Source organism: Pipra filicauda, unplaced genomic scaffold, assembly GCF_003945595.2.
Source record: "Pipra filicauda isolate LSUMZ 115617 unplaced genomic scaffold, ASM394559v2 scaffold165_size2600900_pilon, whole genome shotgun sequence".
Taxonomy (NCBI): Eukaryota; Metazoa; Chordata; class Aves; order Passeriformes; family Pipridae; genus Pipra; species Pipra filicauda.
Genome location: NW_024104162.1, coordinates 1,064,550 through 1,080,585, shown reverse-complemented (window position 1 = coordinate 1,080,585; position 16,036 = coordinate 1,064,550). Strand labels below are relative to the sequence as shown.

The following is a 16,036-nucleotide window of genomic DNA, read 5'->3' as shown; positions in this document are numbered from 1 at the left end:
AATTTACATACAGCTTTCACAATAAATAATAACTATTAGATATCACTCATCTATAATACACGTATGACACACACATTCCCCCTATACAACCACTACCTATAGATGGCTTAGCTGTAGGCTTCCATTCGGCTACAGCGTTACCTTTACATGTCTGCAGGTACGTGTTTGTGTGTTACACACACACACGTACACATTATACATCCCCCCCGGTGACAGCCGTGCCGGGGGTGCCGTGTTCCAGGGGTGCGCGCTGGATGCTGCCCGTCTCCGGGGCCGAGCGGCTCCCGCTGGGGGGTCCCGGGGCCGCGCCCCCGCTCCTCGGGCTGCGCCCCCTCCTCCTGCCCGAGCGCCCCGCAGCCCCCAGAGGCCGGAACAACTCATCGCAGGGGTGCTTGGCCACGGCTGCTGCGGGGGGTAGGACCCCGCTGTTCTGGGGGGCTCTCTCCTCGAGGGGGGGACACGCACCCCGCTGAGGGATGGGGACACACAGACACACGGCCGGGCAGGATCCGGCGGCTGCAGGGACCCCCCCACCACCGCGGGCAGTCGGGGCGGGGGCTGGGCGAGGGAAATGGCGGAGGGAGCCGGGGGATGGGGAGAGAGGGGGGCGGAGGAGGAGGAAGGGGAGGCGGCGGGGCTGTGCGGGATCGGAGCGGCGTGCGTGGGCAGGGGGCGGGGTGCGAGAATGTGTGCGGGTGTGACCGTGTGTGTATATCTCTGTGTACATGTGTGTGTTACACGCGTGTTACATGTGTGTGCATGCCTGTGTTATATGTGTGTTACACGTGTTATATGTGTGTGTTACATGTGTGTACATGTGTAGGCGTGTTTGCCCGCCTGTGCACACCCCCGTGCTTGCTCCCCGCGTGTGCCGGCTGCGGGGATGGCCCCGCGCACTCACACCCCCGGCCCACCCGTGGCGGGGGCACACGGATCCCACTCCCAAGGAGCGGGAGAGAGGGACCCCTCCAGGCGTTGGGGACGTCGTGCATCCTCTGCCCCCCTCTCCCCTGAAGCCGGGTTCTCCCGGTGGGATTTGGGGGTTGGGGTGAACTCGGGGGGGTGTTTCATACCACCGCTGCTGCCCCCCTCCCAAGCCCACGCGGAGCTGCGCCTGCAGCGGGGCTCAAGCCCCTCGCCCCCCTCCCACGGCGCGCCGGGGCTGCGGGGGCGGCAGCGATTCACAACCCCCCACCCTCCCCCCCCGCACTGAGCCAGGCCTGGGACCCCCCCAGCCTCCCGCTCCAGACCCCCGGCCTCGCCGCGCTCCCCGCATCCCTCGCTGCGGGGCGATGCCCACGGAGGGGGGGGGGGCCACAGGACACGCACCGCTCCCCCGTCGGGGGCCCCGCCCGGGCGGCCGCGGGGCCGAGGGTCGATGGGGGGGCGGCCCCAGTCGCCGGGGCGGAGACCCCCGGCCTCGGCGCGGCCCCTCCGCGCTGCTGCCGGCGGCCGCGGGAGGGCGTCGCCTGTGTTAGTTCCCTCCGGAGAACCCGGGGCCAGCGCCGCCGCCGCCGCCCCCCGCCGCCCGCCGCCTCCCCCCGCCCGCGGCGGCCCCTCTTGGGCGGCGGGCGGCGGCGGCGGCGCCGCGCGGGGGGGCCGCGGCGAGGCCCCAGTCGCCGCCGCGTCGGGCACCCCCCTTCTCGTCGCCGCCGCCGCGCCGGGCGCGCCCCCGAAATCCGGGCGGGGGGCGGCGGGCGGTGCTCGGCGGGGGGCGCGGGGGCGGCGGCGGGGCCGGGGCCGGGGGGGCGCGGGGCGCGGGGCGGGCGGGGCGGCGCGGGGGGGCCCGGCGGCCGCGCGGGAGCCCCGCGAAGAGGCCCCAAGAAGCACAAGTTGGGGCTGGCGGCGGACCAGGCTGTTGTTGTTCTCAACGTGGTCCGCCCCGCGCCCATATAAAGGGCGGCGGCGGCGCCCGCCCCGGCAGAGCGCGGACCGAGCGGAGCAGATACAGTGTGCCCGCCGGGCCCGCTGCTGCCCCCGCCCGCCCCCGCTCCGGCCCGCGGCCCCCCACACCCCGCATCATGTCTGTAGAGCTGGAAGAAGCCGATCTGCCCCTGACTGAGGCGGAGGAGGCACCGCTCTCCCCGGAGAAGAAAGCGGCCGCTAAGAAGGCGAAAGGAGGCGGCGGCGGCTCCTCGTTGTCGCCGTCGAAGAAAAGGAAGAACAACAAGAAGAAGAACCAGCCGGGCAAATACAGTCAGCTGGTGGTGGAGACGATCCGCAAACTGGGCGAGCGCAATGGCTCCTCGCTGGCCAAGATCTACAACGAGGCCAAGAAGGTGGCCTGGTTCGACCAGCAGAACGGCAGGACCTACCTGAAGTACTCCATTAAGGCGCTGGTACAGAACGACACGCTGCTCCAGGTCAAGGGCACCGGCGCCAATGGCTCGTTCAAGCTCAACAGGAAGAAGCTGGAAGGCGGCGGCGAGGGGGGCACGGGCAGCAGCGCCCACAAGTCCCACAAGAAGGCAACGGCCTCCACGTCCCGGCGGGCGGAGAAACCCGCGGCCAAGAGCAAGAAGCCCGAGAAGAAATCGCACAAGAAGGGAGCCGGCGGCGCGGCGGCGAAGAAGGACAAGGGCAAAGCCAAGAAAGCCACCAAGAAGGGAGCCGCGTCTCCCGGGGGCAAGAAGGTGAAGAAGTCGGCAAAGCCCAAGGCGCTCAAGAGCCGGAAGGCATGAGATCGGGGCGCTGGGAGCCCCCCGCCGCCCCCCGGACTGTGAGCCCCGCGGCACAGACTGCTCTGAGGACAGACCCCAGGGGACCCGCTTTGTCTTTGTGTTGCTGACTCGGCTCCGCAGCCGCCGCCGTGCGCGGTGAGCGGGGCTGCGGCCGCCCCAGCCCCCCTTTCTTCTCCGCCGCCTTATTTTTTTTCTACCCCACCCCCCCATCCCGCCCCGCGGCTTCTCCCCGATCGCGCCCTTTTGTTTTCGGCCGTGCCCTTCCCCGCCTGTAGACGGTTCCCAGCCCCCCCCCTTGTCCGCCCGGTTGTTCCCAGGGATTTTTCCCGCCCGGTTTCCATAGCAGCCATTTTGCGGCGGGGCCCCCCCGCGCCACGTGGGCCGGTCCCGCTCCCGCCGCCCGCGCGCGCCCCGCCCCGCCCCTCCCGCCGCGCGCGCGTCCCGCCCGGCCCCGCCCCTTTCCCCGCCGTGCGCGCGCGCGCCCCGTGCCTGCTCGCGGCCGCCCCGAAGGGACACGGCGCCCCCTGCCGGCCCGCGGCGCCCCCCGCTGCCATGGCAACGGCGCGGCGCGTGGGAGCGGGCGCCCCCTGTCGGCCGCCGGCCGCACCTGCGATGGCCTTCAATGTTTTTGTATGGGTGTGGGGTGGGAGGGGGGGTCCGGGTTAGCGGGGTCTTTTTTTTTTTGGTTTGGTTTTTTCTTTTCATTTATCGTCGTTTCAAATAAATTGTTACAAAACACCGCCGCGCTGACGCGTGTGTGCTCCCTGCAGGCGCGGGGGAGCGGGCGGGGAGGGGGGGAGGCTGGTCCCCGCTGGCCGGGGGTCCGCCCGGCTGTTGATGTGCCAGAGGCCACGATTCCCTCCGGGGGAAGGGCAGGAGCAGAGGGAAGGTCCCCTGCCATGGAGTCGGGGGAGGAGCGCGGTCCCTGCATAGCTGAGCTCCCAGGGGGGCACCCACAGCACAGACCCCCACCCCAACCTGGATCGACCCCCCCGCACCACCCTGCTTGGAGGGGGAGCAGCTCCCAGGGCTCACCCCCACCTGCCTTCCCGGCCTGGAGCGTTCCCCCCCGGCTGGGTCCCCGCGGAGGGAGCGCCGGAGCCCCCCGCGGCCGTGCCTATTTATAGCACCGGCGAGGTTGCGTAAATCCCGGCAGGGATCTGGGCCATCTCGTTCTGCCGGCTGCGGGAGGGCTCAGCCCTCGCCCCGGCTCATCGCCCTCTGCGCTCCGGGGACCCTCGGGGCTGCAGGAGAGGGAGGGGACGGGAGAGCAGCCCCCATGTCAGATCCCTGCCGCAGGACGGGCTGTGAGTGCAACCCAGGCCGGCTGTGGTTAAACCCATCCCGCACCCAAACCATCAATACCAACCCCACACCAGGGCCTTGCCCCACTGCCCTCACCAGTCTCAAGCAGGAGCATCACCCCACAGCTGCTCCAGCCCCGGCGAGGTGCTGTGCCCGGAGCATCAACATGCTCCCAATGCCTGGGGAACACAGCATGGATCAGCCCCATGCACAGCCATCCCCGTGACGAGGGGACAGAAGGACAGCAGCCAGAGGGGACAGAAGGACAGCAGCCAGTGGTGCCTAGGAACGGCCACAACACGAGGCCATGGCAGGGCCTTTTAGCATTCCTGGGAAAGGAGCAGCCCCTTCCTCCAGGGCCCAGAACCAGCAGGGAGAAGGGAAGAAAGTTTTATTCCCTGAAGCAAAGTCAATCCACTAGATCCAGCAAGAAAAAGCTGCTGGAAGAGACCAGCAATGCTCTGCTCTGCTCCAGGAAGCTACAGCCTCCCTCCAGGTCTGTATTTAGGACAGGCCAGCCACCATCCCACTGCCCATGCGAATCTCACACCAAGCCTGGGCGCCTGCCAGCAACCTCGGGTCCCAGGAGAGAGCTCTTGCTGTCCCAGGAGAGAGCTGCTGCATTCCAGCACCGACCTGCAGCTGTGTCTTAGAGAAGAGCTGACACTGCAGGTTTGAGAGGGAACACCCTCCCCGAGGGCTGACAGTGACACCTGGGGCAGGGGGGTCACCCCCTGTGGTTGGTCAAACCAACCACGTCTCAGGGCACAGCTCCCCTTGGCACTCACCTGCGAGGCAAACAGTGGCTGTAATAACCACCCCTCCAGGTAAACCAGCAGGGCATTCCTGTGGGCAGGTAAGGGCAGTGGGAAGGCAGTGAGCCTCCGGCTGCCCAGCACAGGGACAGCACCACGGTGACACACTGTGCCAGCCCAACTGGAGCTGTCTTACCTCACAGGTTGGGATGCCAGGAGCCACGATGTTGGATCATCCCCGAGTGAGCTGCCAGGGGTGCTGCCAACCAGAAGGGCCAGGCTCTGGAGAGAAACCCAAGCCCTGAGGACATCCAAGGGCCAGTGACTCATCTCACCACCCAGACAAATAAAACCAGTCCCAGAGCTGAGGGACTCAGCTGGCAGAGATCCTGCTGCACGTGGCACGATGCACAGCAGCCTCCCAAGCAGGCAGCTGCAGCTCCAGATCTGTGCTCCTCTCACTTTCATGTACCCAAGGAGGCAGGGGAAGAATCCTGCAGCCCCCCTGCCCTCTCCTTAAGCACAGATCAACACTCTTCCAGGCTTGCTTGACCTTTGAGAAGCCTCTACCGAGCCAAGTCCTTCACATTTTATGAGCTCGGCTGCTCTAGTGCTATTAAGCTTTAGAAGAGAGAGCCAGCACCAGCAACACCAGCTCCAGAAAGCTACAAGACCAGTCTCTGGAGCTGCAGGATTAAAGGTGACCACATCCACTCCAGTTTTCTAATAAAGATCAAGACTTCCAACTCTCCTGGTCACAACAACATTCAGCTGGGAGGTTCATGAGGTGATAAAGGCCAAGCACTTCAGCAACGCTTGGTGCGACAGACAGGATTTCCTTCAGTCTGGCTTCCAACAGCCCAGCTTTCCCAGCTGGTCCGTCATATGTCTGCAGAGGAAGCTCAGACCCCGGCTGGAGCTCAGTGTTGAGGGCACTACGTATACACCAGCACCCAGCCATAGTGCCCACATCACCCACAGTCCTGGGCAGAGCCACACAATGGCCAGGGTGGCTGCAGAGCTCCTCAGGAGCAGTTTCCCTGTCCTTGTTCCTGCCTCGAGTGCTGGCAGTGTGGTTGGCAGGGCAGCAGGCAGGACACTGCCCCACAGAGACTGTCCCAGCACCCCCAGTCCAGCCCCACACCTCCTACAGCCCAGCACAGACCAACCAGCACCCAACCATGACCCCACTGGGAACTGTCCAAGCTTCCCACAACCCTTCCTCCCCAAAACCCAAGCAGAGCAATGCTGGTCTGCAGAGTAGCCACCAGGACAGCAAACTGGGAATGTCCAACAAAGGAGAGGGTATGAGACCAAGAAATAGTCTATCTCCAGGTTCCTCCCTTCCCTTCAGGATCAGCTTTTCTCATCTCTACCTACCTGCCTGCAAGGTCACCCTGAGGGTCCTGGAGGAGCCCACTGGGAGGAGAAAGTGCCTCCAGCACTGGGGGAGGGTCCTGGTCCAGCCTCACTCTTTCTCTGCTGTATCCAGCCAGGAGCAGCCGAGGCTTCCTGTCACTGGTGACAGAGCAACCAGGCAATGTCGCATTCCCATAGCAGGGAGAAGAGCCAGACAACAGTATTATCTGCTCCCGGGATAAGAAAAGACTGTCTGAGAGAAGGGCCTACACAGCCTAACAGTGGTCCTGTCTGGTGTTTTACTAATCCTTCCTGTTGGAGAAAACTGAGCCCAGACAACAAGCTGCCACCAGAGCCTGCCAGATTCCATGGGTTTTGTGAGGTGACAAGACACAGCACATTTGACAGCATTCAACAGGGAACCAGTTTAATCAGATATTGGGTTTGCACCGTTCTTTTCAGTATCACAAGTTCTGCATTTTTCTAAGAAATACAAAACACTCTCGGGTTTACAGAACACTGGTCCTGGAGAAAACAAGAGGGAGAGAACAAGACACTCGGATACAGACACATCAACCACCACACTGGGCAGCAGAAAGCAAACTGCTCATCCCCACCTTGCTGATTGTAACAGTCCCTTTACAGGAGGCAGAGAGATCCCAGGGGGGCTGTGCTGCCACAGCAGGGCTGTGCCCCTCACCCATCCGAGGTCAGTAACCGTGGGACACCTCCACACCCCCATTAGCACACCAGCAGTGAACACACCGCTTCCACATTCCAGAGTGAAAACCCCCTTCCTAAAGCCAGTTGACAAGCGTCCAGGTTCATCTACTCTAGATCTAAACATTACACTGAGAGCCGGGGTAAGTTACTTCATCCACGAGATTAACAGCTGATTCCATAGGTCGAACACATGCTACTTAACAGCACATAAATAGGAGATGCTCTTTTTTTACTTAAAAAACACGTGATGAAGGTCTATGGTCGGGTTGCCTCGACACTGCCGCATGCACACGGGCTCACAGAAGCGGCTGCGCTGGGCAGCCAGGAAAGCTGCCTCTGCATCAGCTATTCCAGGGGTCACGGGACAGCTAGCCTGCCCCCATGCTCGCACACTATCCACACAGCCATTAAATAAATACAGTGCTAGCTAGGAGTGGGCTTTGATACAGGTTTTGAAAAGAAATATTAATCCATAGAGGGTTTACAGTTAACACATATCATCGTCACTTTATTTCTCAGAACCAGAAATAGTGCTGAACAAACAAACAAACAACAACAAAAAGGGAGACACAGGATATCATTTTCCAGAAGTGCAACCAGGGTACAGGGGAGCTCTCAGCGAGGCGAAGGGCTTCTGCAGCTGGGAGAGGAGGGGAGCCACAGCAGAAGATGGCAGCTCCCGCTCCCGGCGGGCGCCTGACCTTGCGACGCTCTCCGAGGGGATTTGTCACCGCAGCCTCCACCCCACCCTGCCAGCAGGACCCACGGCATGTGGGACCACCGAGCCCCCCAGCACCCACCGAGCCAGGGAGCTGCGGGGAGGTGACTTTGCAGGGGAGTACCCCAGAATAAAAGAGACCTCAAAATAAATAGGACCAAAGCTTCTTTACAGTAGGCGATGCACTAGCTTTACCAAGAACAAAACTAAGACTAACAGCCACTTCTTGCCAACGGAGAAACTTTTCCTCCTCTTCACATTTTCCAGCCCCCCGCTCTCGCAGCTGCAGTGCGGCCGGAACGGCATTGCTGAGGATGGAGGGGGGGGGCACGGCAGCAGCGAGTCCCATCCTCACACCAGAGCGAGCAGGGCCAGCTGGGGGGGCCCTGCACAGTCCCAGGGCTGGCAGAGGGGAGAGGCAGCCGGGGATACCCGTGTCCATCCCCACACCAGCCAAAACAATCCTCAGCAGCTCCCAGCAGCTCTGCACCATGACCCAACCATACAGCTCCAGATATCACCGCTACCAACAGCTGTGATCCAGCTGCCTCCTCCAAAACCACTTCTTCCAGAGGGAAGAGGGGCAGGGTGGGGGCACAAGTAGGGCCTAACCTCACCCATGCTCCCCCAGCACCCTGCCGCAGCCCAGGCCGGGGGGGCTAGTGGAGGGCTGGTAGGGTGCTGCCAGGGCTCACCACCCAGCCCGGGCTGAGGGGCAGGACGGGGAACCCCAGCCCCATCGGGAGGAGAGGTGAGGCAGTGGTGAGAAGGGAGCTGGGGGCAGGGGGACGGGGGGCAGCGCTCACTTCTTGGAGCTCTGCGTCTTCTTGGGCAGCAGCACGGCCTGGATGTTGGGCAGGACACCGCCCTGGGCGATGGTCACGCCGCCCAGCAGCTTGTTGAGCTCCTCGTCGTTGCGGATGGCGAGCTGCAGGTGCCGCGGGATGATTCGCGTCTTCTTGTTGTCGCGGGCCGCGTTGCCCGCCAGCTCCAGGATCTCGGCCGACAGGTACTCCAGCACCGCCGCTAGGTACACCGGCGCCCCGGCGCCCACCCGCTCCGCGTAGTTACCCTTCCTCAGCAGCCGGTGCACCCTCCCCACGGGGAACTGCAGCCCGGCCCGCGACGAGCGCGACTTGGCCTTGGCCCGCGCCTTCCCGCCGGACTTCCCCCGGCCCGACATGGCCGGCAGGCAGCGGCCCCTCGCCGCCGCCTCTCAAAGCAGCGCCGCGCACAGAGAGTCCCGGCGCCTGCGGGGAGACAAACGCCGTTACACCGCGCCGGGGCCGCGCCGTCCCCGCCCGCGCCGCGCCGCCCTTACCCGCAGGAGCCGCCGCCGCTCCGCCCTGCGCGCCGCCCGCCGCCGCACTGCCCGCGCTGCCGCCGCCGCGCCGCGGATATCACCTCCCGCCCGCCGGGCGCCGCGCCCCATTGGCTGCCGCCGCTGCCGCCGCGCCGCCGATTGGTCTCCGCGCCGATCCCTGATTTGCATAGGGCTCGCGGCGCCCCGGCCGTGCCGGCGACCAGCGCGGGCAGCGCCGCGGCTCTGCCCCGGCTCCGGGCGGGCCCGCTCCCCAACCCGCGGAGCGCTTTCGTGGCTGCGCCGCAGCCGAGGAGAGGGGGTTTGGCCGGAGCCCCCGTGGGTGTCCCGGCAGCGCTGCTCCTCACCGGTGCCCCGCTTGCCTTGCCCGAACTTGTGGCCCCCTCCCCGGCCAGCGGGATGCCTCTCCCGGGAGGATGCCAAAGCCTGCGGGCGGGGGGTGATGTTCCGGGGGAAAGAACCCCCCTCTGGGAAGAGCTGCCCGCAGCAAGCACTACCTTCTCTTGTGTCATCACGCATCAAAGGGGCAAGTTGCTCCCCAAACAGTTTTTGGGGACAGGTCACGCCGGGTGGATTGACTCCTCGCCAGGTTGCTACAAACAGCGTTCGGCAAGCAGCCAGGCTCCAGTTTAAAGATGATGTAGTTCAGCAATAACAACTCCTCATTAAACACTCAGCATAGGGGTTTTTTTGTGATGCTGCTGCTGGAGCTCACAGCCTGGAGGGAGATAATCTGTACCCTGCGTCTTTGCATCGCCCCTGACTCCCCAAGGGAAGGATTATGTTCCCCAGAACAGGGAAAGTTGAGCATCCCCAACTCGTGCTCAGCATCTTCACTCCCTCTACAGCAACTAGAGACCTGAAATGAATTTGAGATGAGCTAGTGACCTTTGGAAAAGCCTGATCTGCAGTTAGCACCGACCAGGCTAGGTCAGCTGAGCCGCTCATCTTGGAAAAGTGATGGCTGGGCAGGGAGAGAAACCTCCTGCAACAACAGGTACCACGGTGACAGCCCACAGCCTGAAAACCTATTTATTCTGCCAGGAACTGCTAATACAGTGATTCTCTTGCCTCAAGTCATGGTGGGAGCAATGAAGAGCCAGCTAGCAAGAGGCTTTCTGGCTAGAAGTCCTAATCCCATCCCTGCTTCCCATAAGCCAGGAAACCTGGGATCAGCTGCCTCCATAGCACGCGAGGGATTCAGAGGCAGATTTCGCTCCAAGAGCGCTCAGGTCTCCCCAGGTATCCATCCAGGGCTCCTGCCCTGGCTCTGCTATCCCTCCCCAGGGACAAGCCTCACCTACAGCCACCCCTGCAGCTCCCTAGGAACAGATAATTCAAAATAAATTCCCAAGGAGTATTTTCCACTGGCAAATGGAAATGCTCCAGCAACGTGGTCCTGCCAGTACCATCAGAGCTCAGCAGTGGGTAGATGGTCTTCCCCTCAGCACATGGAGAGGAGGTACAAGCTCTGCCTGTGAAAGAGGAGCACTGGGCAAGGGGGGACACAGCCAGGCACACAGACAAGGGCACTGCACAGTCAGCCAGTGAAGCCCATTTTATTGTTTCCAATACAAAGGAAGTACTGATTTCCAGCAAGGATTTCACCGTGTAAGGCTTTTGGTCTGTAACATCTGGCTGTGTTTACAAAATCCCTGACCTCAAAAACATGCTGCCCTATGCTGCTCTGTAATGGCACTTTGGTTATCTGGGCTTTAATGAATGACCTTTATGAACAAGGCAGAGTGCATCCCTCCACAGATCAAGGAAATCCTCTCTAAGTCTTCAAATCCCATTAACAAAATGACTGTACAAACAACGTGACTGAGACACACTGTCCCACCCCACTGCCCGTAGGGAAAGCCAAGCTAAGTGTAGTTCCTCCCAGGCACTGCCTAAACATCTCCCTGTTTAGGAGCCATGGATGTATGTGGCAATGCTGGTGCAGAGCGGGATGGCTCTGGCAGATCTTCCCAGCCTGGAGTTTCCTTATAATATTTACATCTTGTTTCTCTGTACTACAGCCATCTTTTGAGGGAGAGAGTATTGGAAAGGAATTTGTACAGAATCAGTGTGGAATTAAGTGGAAAAGAGGTATCGGTTTAATACCAAAAAAAGGGAAGAGAAAAGCAAACAGAAGGAGACCTGAACTATGAACGCTGACAGGAGGCAGAAGCTATTCCTCCCTGGCAGACTGAGATGCTTCTCAGGGCTTTATCTGTGTTTGGCACGAGTGACTGGCAGGGAGGGAAGCCAGCAGGTTATATTCACTCCCGTCAGCACAAGACAAAGACAAAATCTTTAAAGAAAAACACCAACTTTTAACAAAACACAAAGAACAGAGACAACAACCTAGAGCAGCGGATCAACACCTGAGAGGCAATCTCAACACCAGTCTGCAAAGCCTTCCAAAAAAACATGACTCACTCCACTTAGGAAAATCAGGAGGTAAAAGGATGGCCAACCATCCCAGCTGGTGCCTAAGCCTTGTGCTTCTTCGCAGCTGGCTCTCCCTGCTTCCCCAGCCACTGCTGCAGGATATCTGCACTGGTTTTCTTGGGCGAAGGGCTGTGGATGAACTGACTCTTCCACTTGGGCAGATCGTTTTCTTTCTTCTGGGGAGAGCCCTCCTGGGAGTTTTTTAACCAGCCCAGCAACACTTTGTTGCTTGGGGTGGCTTTGACCTCCTGGAGAGACAAAAGGCAGTGTGGGAGAGGTCAGAAGCGTGGTAAGAGCAGGGCACTGCGAGAGCTGGTCCAGAGCAGGATGTGGAAGCTGAGCAATGGCCCTGCCTGCAACCAGGCACATCTGCGGGAGGCTCCCCAGGCTGCTGGGGAACAGGCTTGTTCCAAGACCCGTTTCGCATGGAATTTGCCTCATTTGGCAGAGAAATCCTGGCACGAGGTGACAGTTTATTTCTGGAAGCGGAGGGAAGGGAATCTGTCCAGGGCTCTGCACTCCAGCATCAAGCACGGGCATGCCCTGCAGTTGCTGCCTGCTGCCACCCATCCTGCAGCCTGGCAGCTCTGTCCCAGCCCAGGGACACCACCATGACCGAGATCCCCCTTGCCAAGCCCCCACCAGCACCCACCTTCTTGGCTCCCAGCTCGATGGGTGCAACACACTCGGGCGTGTTGTTGCGGATGCTGTTGACAAAGGTGGACACTGGGTGGAAAACAATGTTCTCTGTGGGCTGGATGAGTTTAACAGCTTCTTGGGTTGGCACTTCAGCAAAGTCCAGCCATTTCCTGATGGCTTCATCCCCATCCAGGATGGCTGGCATCCTAGGGCATAAGACAGTTGGAGCTAAAACTCAGCACCGACACAGCAGTGTGTGGTGGCAAAAGCCAGACTTGTAGCTAGCAAGGAGCTGGCAGTCTGGGGGGGGAATGGGGAAAACTGAAGCAGCAGGATGCTCTTCTGCAAGGCAGAGCACACATTCGCTTCACCAAGGTAGCTGCTCTGCTGGAAGAGGCAGAGAGGTTGACTGCCAGGCTGTGGTCAGGCAGAAAGTGATCCAACTCCAGAGAGTGATCCAACTCCAACTGCCTCCCACAGGGCACAAAGATGGTGATTTATGGAAAGGGCATGAGCTGGTGACCCGAAACAAGCCGGTAATGTTGTAGTGTTTTTCTCTGAGGGCAGGAAGAGGAGGCAGGGCTCTCTGCCTGCATGCTGCCAGGCTGGTGTCCAAAGGTGCAGCTCTCCTCCTCCGCCCCCCTCTGCCCTGCAGCCCCTTTGCCTGCTCTCACTTACCTGTGATGGATGAAGCTCACGTCCTTGGAGGCATCCACAGTGATGATGGTGTAAGTGTACAGCATTTCCCCTCCCGACGGTGGCTCCCAGCAGTCAAAAATTCCAGCCATGGTGAGCAACCTCCATCCTTTCCACTCCTCATCTCCTTCCGTTCCCTCATCCTGCAGGAGAGGCCCCATCACCCCGGTCAGTGCTGGCCCATGGGCAACCAAAGCAGCACAGATTTTCCAAAAACTAATCTGAGGGCTTTCCAGGAGCCTTTTTCCCGCAGGGAAGCCATCACTCCCCTCCCCTTCTGAACATCCCAGCCACCAGCTCAGCCGAAGGAAAGAGGTAGTGAAACTCCCAGCCCAGTCCCCTGTGAGCCACATTGCCCACCCATGCAAATACCCAGCACGTGGGGAGCAGTGAGCGTGACGGCGGGGACGCCGCATCACCTTTCACAGCCCGGGGACCGCCAGCTCCAGAGGGATGCCAGAGTGCCGAGCCCACTGCTAAACACAGCCCTATTGGGAAAGAGGCTCCTAGAGATGTGCACAGCTGGAGGGAAAGGGGCTTTTTGCCAGGGAGTTGGCAGGAGCAGGGGCACAAGTGTTAAGACACAGCGAGGGACTCCATACCACGGCGTCCTTGGTCTGAGGGAAGTAAATGAAATACGGCTGCTTCCCCCCACTCTGCTGCTGCTGCCACTCATAGAAGCCATCGGCCAGGACCACGCAGCGCTTGCCCTTGAGGAGAGCACCCTGGGGAGAGAAAGCACAAGCGAGCGGTGAGCAGCAGCCTCAGGCAGCCTGTGAGGGAGGACAGGGCTCCTGGGACCACTCAGCCCACTTGCTCCCTCTCAGGGCTTTCCTAAACTGCCCCGTGGGGTGCACAAATGCCACTAGTGCTAAATGAGCTTTACCAGCAACTACCCTTTCAGCTCTATTTTAATGAAATCCACCAGTTCCACAGTACAGGGACTCGCTCCCCTGTGCAGCAAGCAAGTGGAGACCAGTACTCCCAAGGGAGGTGCTTCAGCCCTGGTTCTGCCGACTACAAGATCTCTTCAAGCGGGGCACAAAGCAGCAGCTCACCTTGTAGGAGGTCTTTTTCAGCATGGTGTCACTGCGACAGTTGGAGGTGTTGAACTGCAGTTTGGAGGGATCGTCATTTTTGAACCAGGAGGGCACCAGACCCCAGCGCATGTCCATGAGGACCCGCTCCGAGGAGTCGGCATCCTTTTGAACGAGACAGAGAAAGACCTCAGGTCAGAGCCACGTCACAGGGACCATGAGCATCCCCACAGCTTGAGAGAGGGGCTGTGGGAGGTCCTGTTGAAGCAGCTTCTCCCCCTGCAAGGGGGAATCAGCCAGTATCTCTGCTGAGAGCTGAGCTGGGGCTCACCGCCCCTCCAGCACTAACTCTGCCTCAGTTCTCCTGCAGGGATGCCCCTCACAAGCCGTGCAGAAACAGCCACTGATTATAACCCTCTGCATACCTTTAACAACTTTCCTGTAAGAATTAATACTCAGCAGAAAGCATAAGAATATTTTGCAGGAATAAATAACTGTCTCACTGAAGCTCACGTGACAACTCTCTGGAAGAATTAACACAGGTTGTTTTCAGTGGAAGTGGCTGGAGACATGAACTCCCCAGCTCTTGAGTAAACAGCCATGTCAGGCTGGTGTCACAATCCTCAAAACACCCCTGGTGACAGTGGACATCCCAAACAGGGTAAAAGCCTCACCTTCATTTTAATAACGTGATTTCTGCCGACCTGGTGCACTTCCACTCATGTTTTGCATATTACCTGCCTTAGGACAATGGAAACGGCTTGTGGTTTTCGGTTCTCCCACAGCTCACTCTCGCTTTCTGCCCACACGTGCCAGTCCAGGCAGCGCCTGCTGGGGCGAGTGGGGCCCCAGGGAGCACTCATGTGCTCCCATGGGACTGCAGCACATACACACACATATACACCTGCCACAGGTGTGTGCATGCAGGGACGTGTATGTGCCCAGTTTTGTGAGGTCTTTCAGAGCCTCCTTCAGAACAGGAGCGGCAAAAAGGAACACCCTACACCGCACCAGCATCCCAACAACTTGAACAGCGATGGACAACCAAGCAGGTGTCTGCCTGTGTCCTGTATCATGTTCCCAGACTCGTACTCCTCTGCTGCATCAGCTTATTGCCTGCTCTCTGGGGGATATGGGACCCCCAAGGCAGGAAAGGAGGGTATGAAGGATGCCTGATGGCACTTCAGAGCGGTCCCACCGAGGTGTCCCACCGAGGTGTTACCCTGTGCTGGTAACAGCTGCAAAGTGCAGCAGCCCCTTCTGCTGCCCCGCCAGCTGGGGAGGGAGAGCAGAGGGGGTTCAGAGCAGAGTGTTTCGATTTAGCACACCCTGTTTCACCCCACTGAACGCCAAAGAGCAGCAGTTGGCCGGGCACCCTCTTATGTGGAACCAAATGAGCTGCTCAAAGAGTCGTACAGGCTGCCCAGGTTGTCTGGGGGAGGTCGGGTGAGGCTTAAATTAGCCAGGATAACGGTCACCACAGGTGTGCAGCTACTGTACAGCTCTGAAGCTGAGATTTTTTTTCTTTTTTTTTTTTTCTACTCTCCCCTACCATCAATGTGACCTGGGCACATGCAGCAGTGTTATGAAATGCAAACAAACAAAAAAAAGCCTCAGGAAAGCCGATTAAAATCAGCAGAGAAATTATAGGCATTTGGAAAAAAACCCCACAAACCTCTACTATGGTTAAGCACTCATATACACATTTCTGCAGAAAACATAAACAACATGCTGGAAGCACGGTACCGATTCCCCCCCTCCTTCGGAACACGTAAATAATGAGACATTTTTTCAATTAGAAAATGCAATACCTGCCACGTACAGAGAGCAAAGCGAAACCAAACAAGCCGCGGCCGCTCTGGCCGGTTCCTACACCCTCTCCCCGGGACCCAGCACGGTCCCTTTCCCACCGCTCCGCTTTGAGCCGCAGGATGCCCATCACCCGCCCCTCGCCCCAGATGGCCCCCGCCGAGCCGGGAGGAGGTACCTGGTGGAGGTGGCGGCGGGAGAGCAGCACGGGGCCGCTGGACTGCGGGCCCTTGTTGTAGGAGGGCTGGTACCGCTCCCCCCGCACCCAGTCGGGCTGGCGGCGGCGGCCCCGGCGGTCGCGGTAGGCGCAGGCCCGGCGGAGGTTGTCGGCGGCCAGGGAGCAGGCGGTGCGCCCGCACATCCCGCCGGCTCTGCGGGCCCGGGCACCGCGCTCCGCTCCGGGCCGCCCGCGGGGAGGGGCCGCGCCGGGGGCAGGGCCGGTCCGCGCCGCGGAAACGCCGGTCCCGCCCCCGACACAGCCAGGAAGAGCCACAACACGGTTTTATTGGAACGACACCGGGAGGAGGACACCGGGAGCGGCGGTCAGGGCCGCC

General features: G+C 60.5%; 3 protein-coding genes across 3 annotated transcripts; 1 reads left to right on the top strand and 2 right to left on the bottom strand.

The window, feature by feature from the left end:
- Positions 1-1,840: 1,840 nt before the first annotated feature.
- Positions 1,841-3,142, top strand: LOC113992410 (histone H1.10). Its single transcript, XM_027729648.2, has one exon. The coding sequence runs from the start codon at positions 2,022-2,024 to the stop codon at positions 2,679-2,681; it is 660 nt and encodes a 219-aa protein (XP_027585449.1). The 5' UTR covers positions 1,841-2,021; the 3' UTR covers positions 2,682-3,142.
- Positions 3,143-6,505: 3,363 nt separating this feature from the next.
- Positions 6,506-8,894, bottom strand: LOC113992267 (histone H2A type 2-B). The gene is made up of 2 exons (XM_027729392.2): positions 8,863-8,894; positions 6,506-8,791 (listed from the first exon to the last, which is right to left on the bottom strand). The coding sequence occupies exon 2, from the start codon at positions 8,722-8,724 to the stop codon at positions 8,344-8,346; it is 381 nt and encodes a 126-aa protein (XP_027585193.1). The 5' UTR covers positions 8,725-8,791; positions 8,863-8,894; the 3' UTR covers positions 6,506-8,343.
- A 1,501-nt stretch (positions 8,895-10,395) lies between these two features.
- Positions 10,396-15,919, bottom strand: HMCES (5-hydroxymethylcytosine binding, ES cell specific). Its single transcript, XM_039379390.1, has 6 exons — positions 15,661-15,919; positions 13,695-13,838; positions 13,239-13,361; positions 12,619-12,779; positions 11,954-12,146; positions 10,396-11,549 (listed from the first exon to the last, which is right to left on the bottom strand). Exons 1-6 carry the CDS (start codon positions 15,841-15,843, stop codon positions 11,343-11,345), a joined length of 1,011 nt encoding a protein of 336 aa, XP_039235324.1. The 5' UTR covers positions 15,844-15,919; the 3' UTR covers positions 10,396-11,342.
- Between the last annotated feature and the right edge of the window lie 117 nt (positions 15,920-16,036).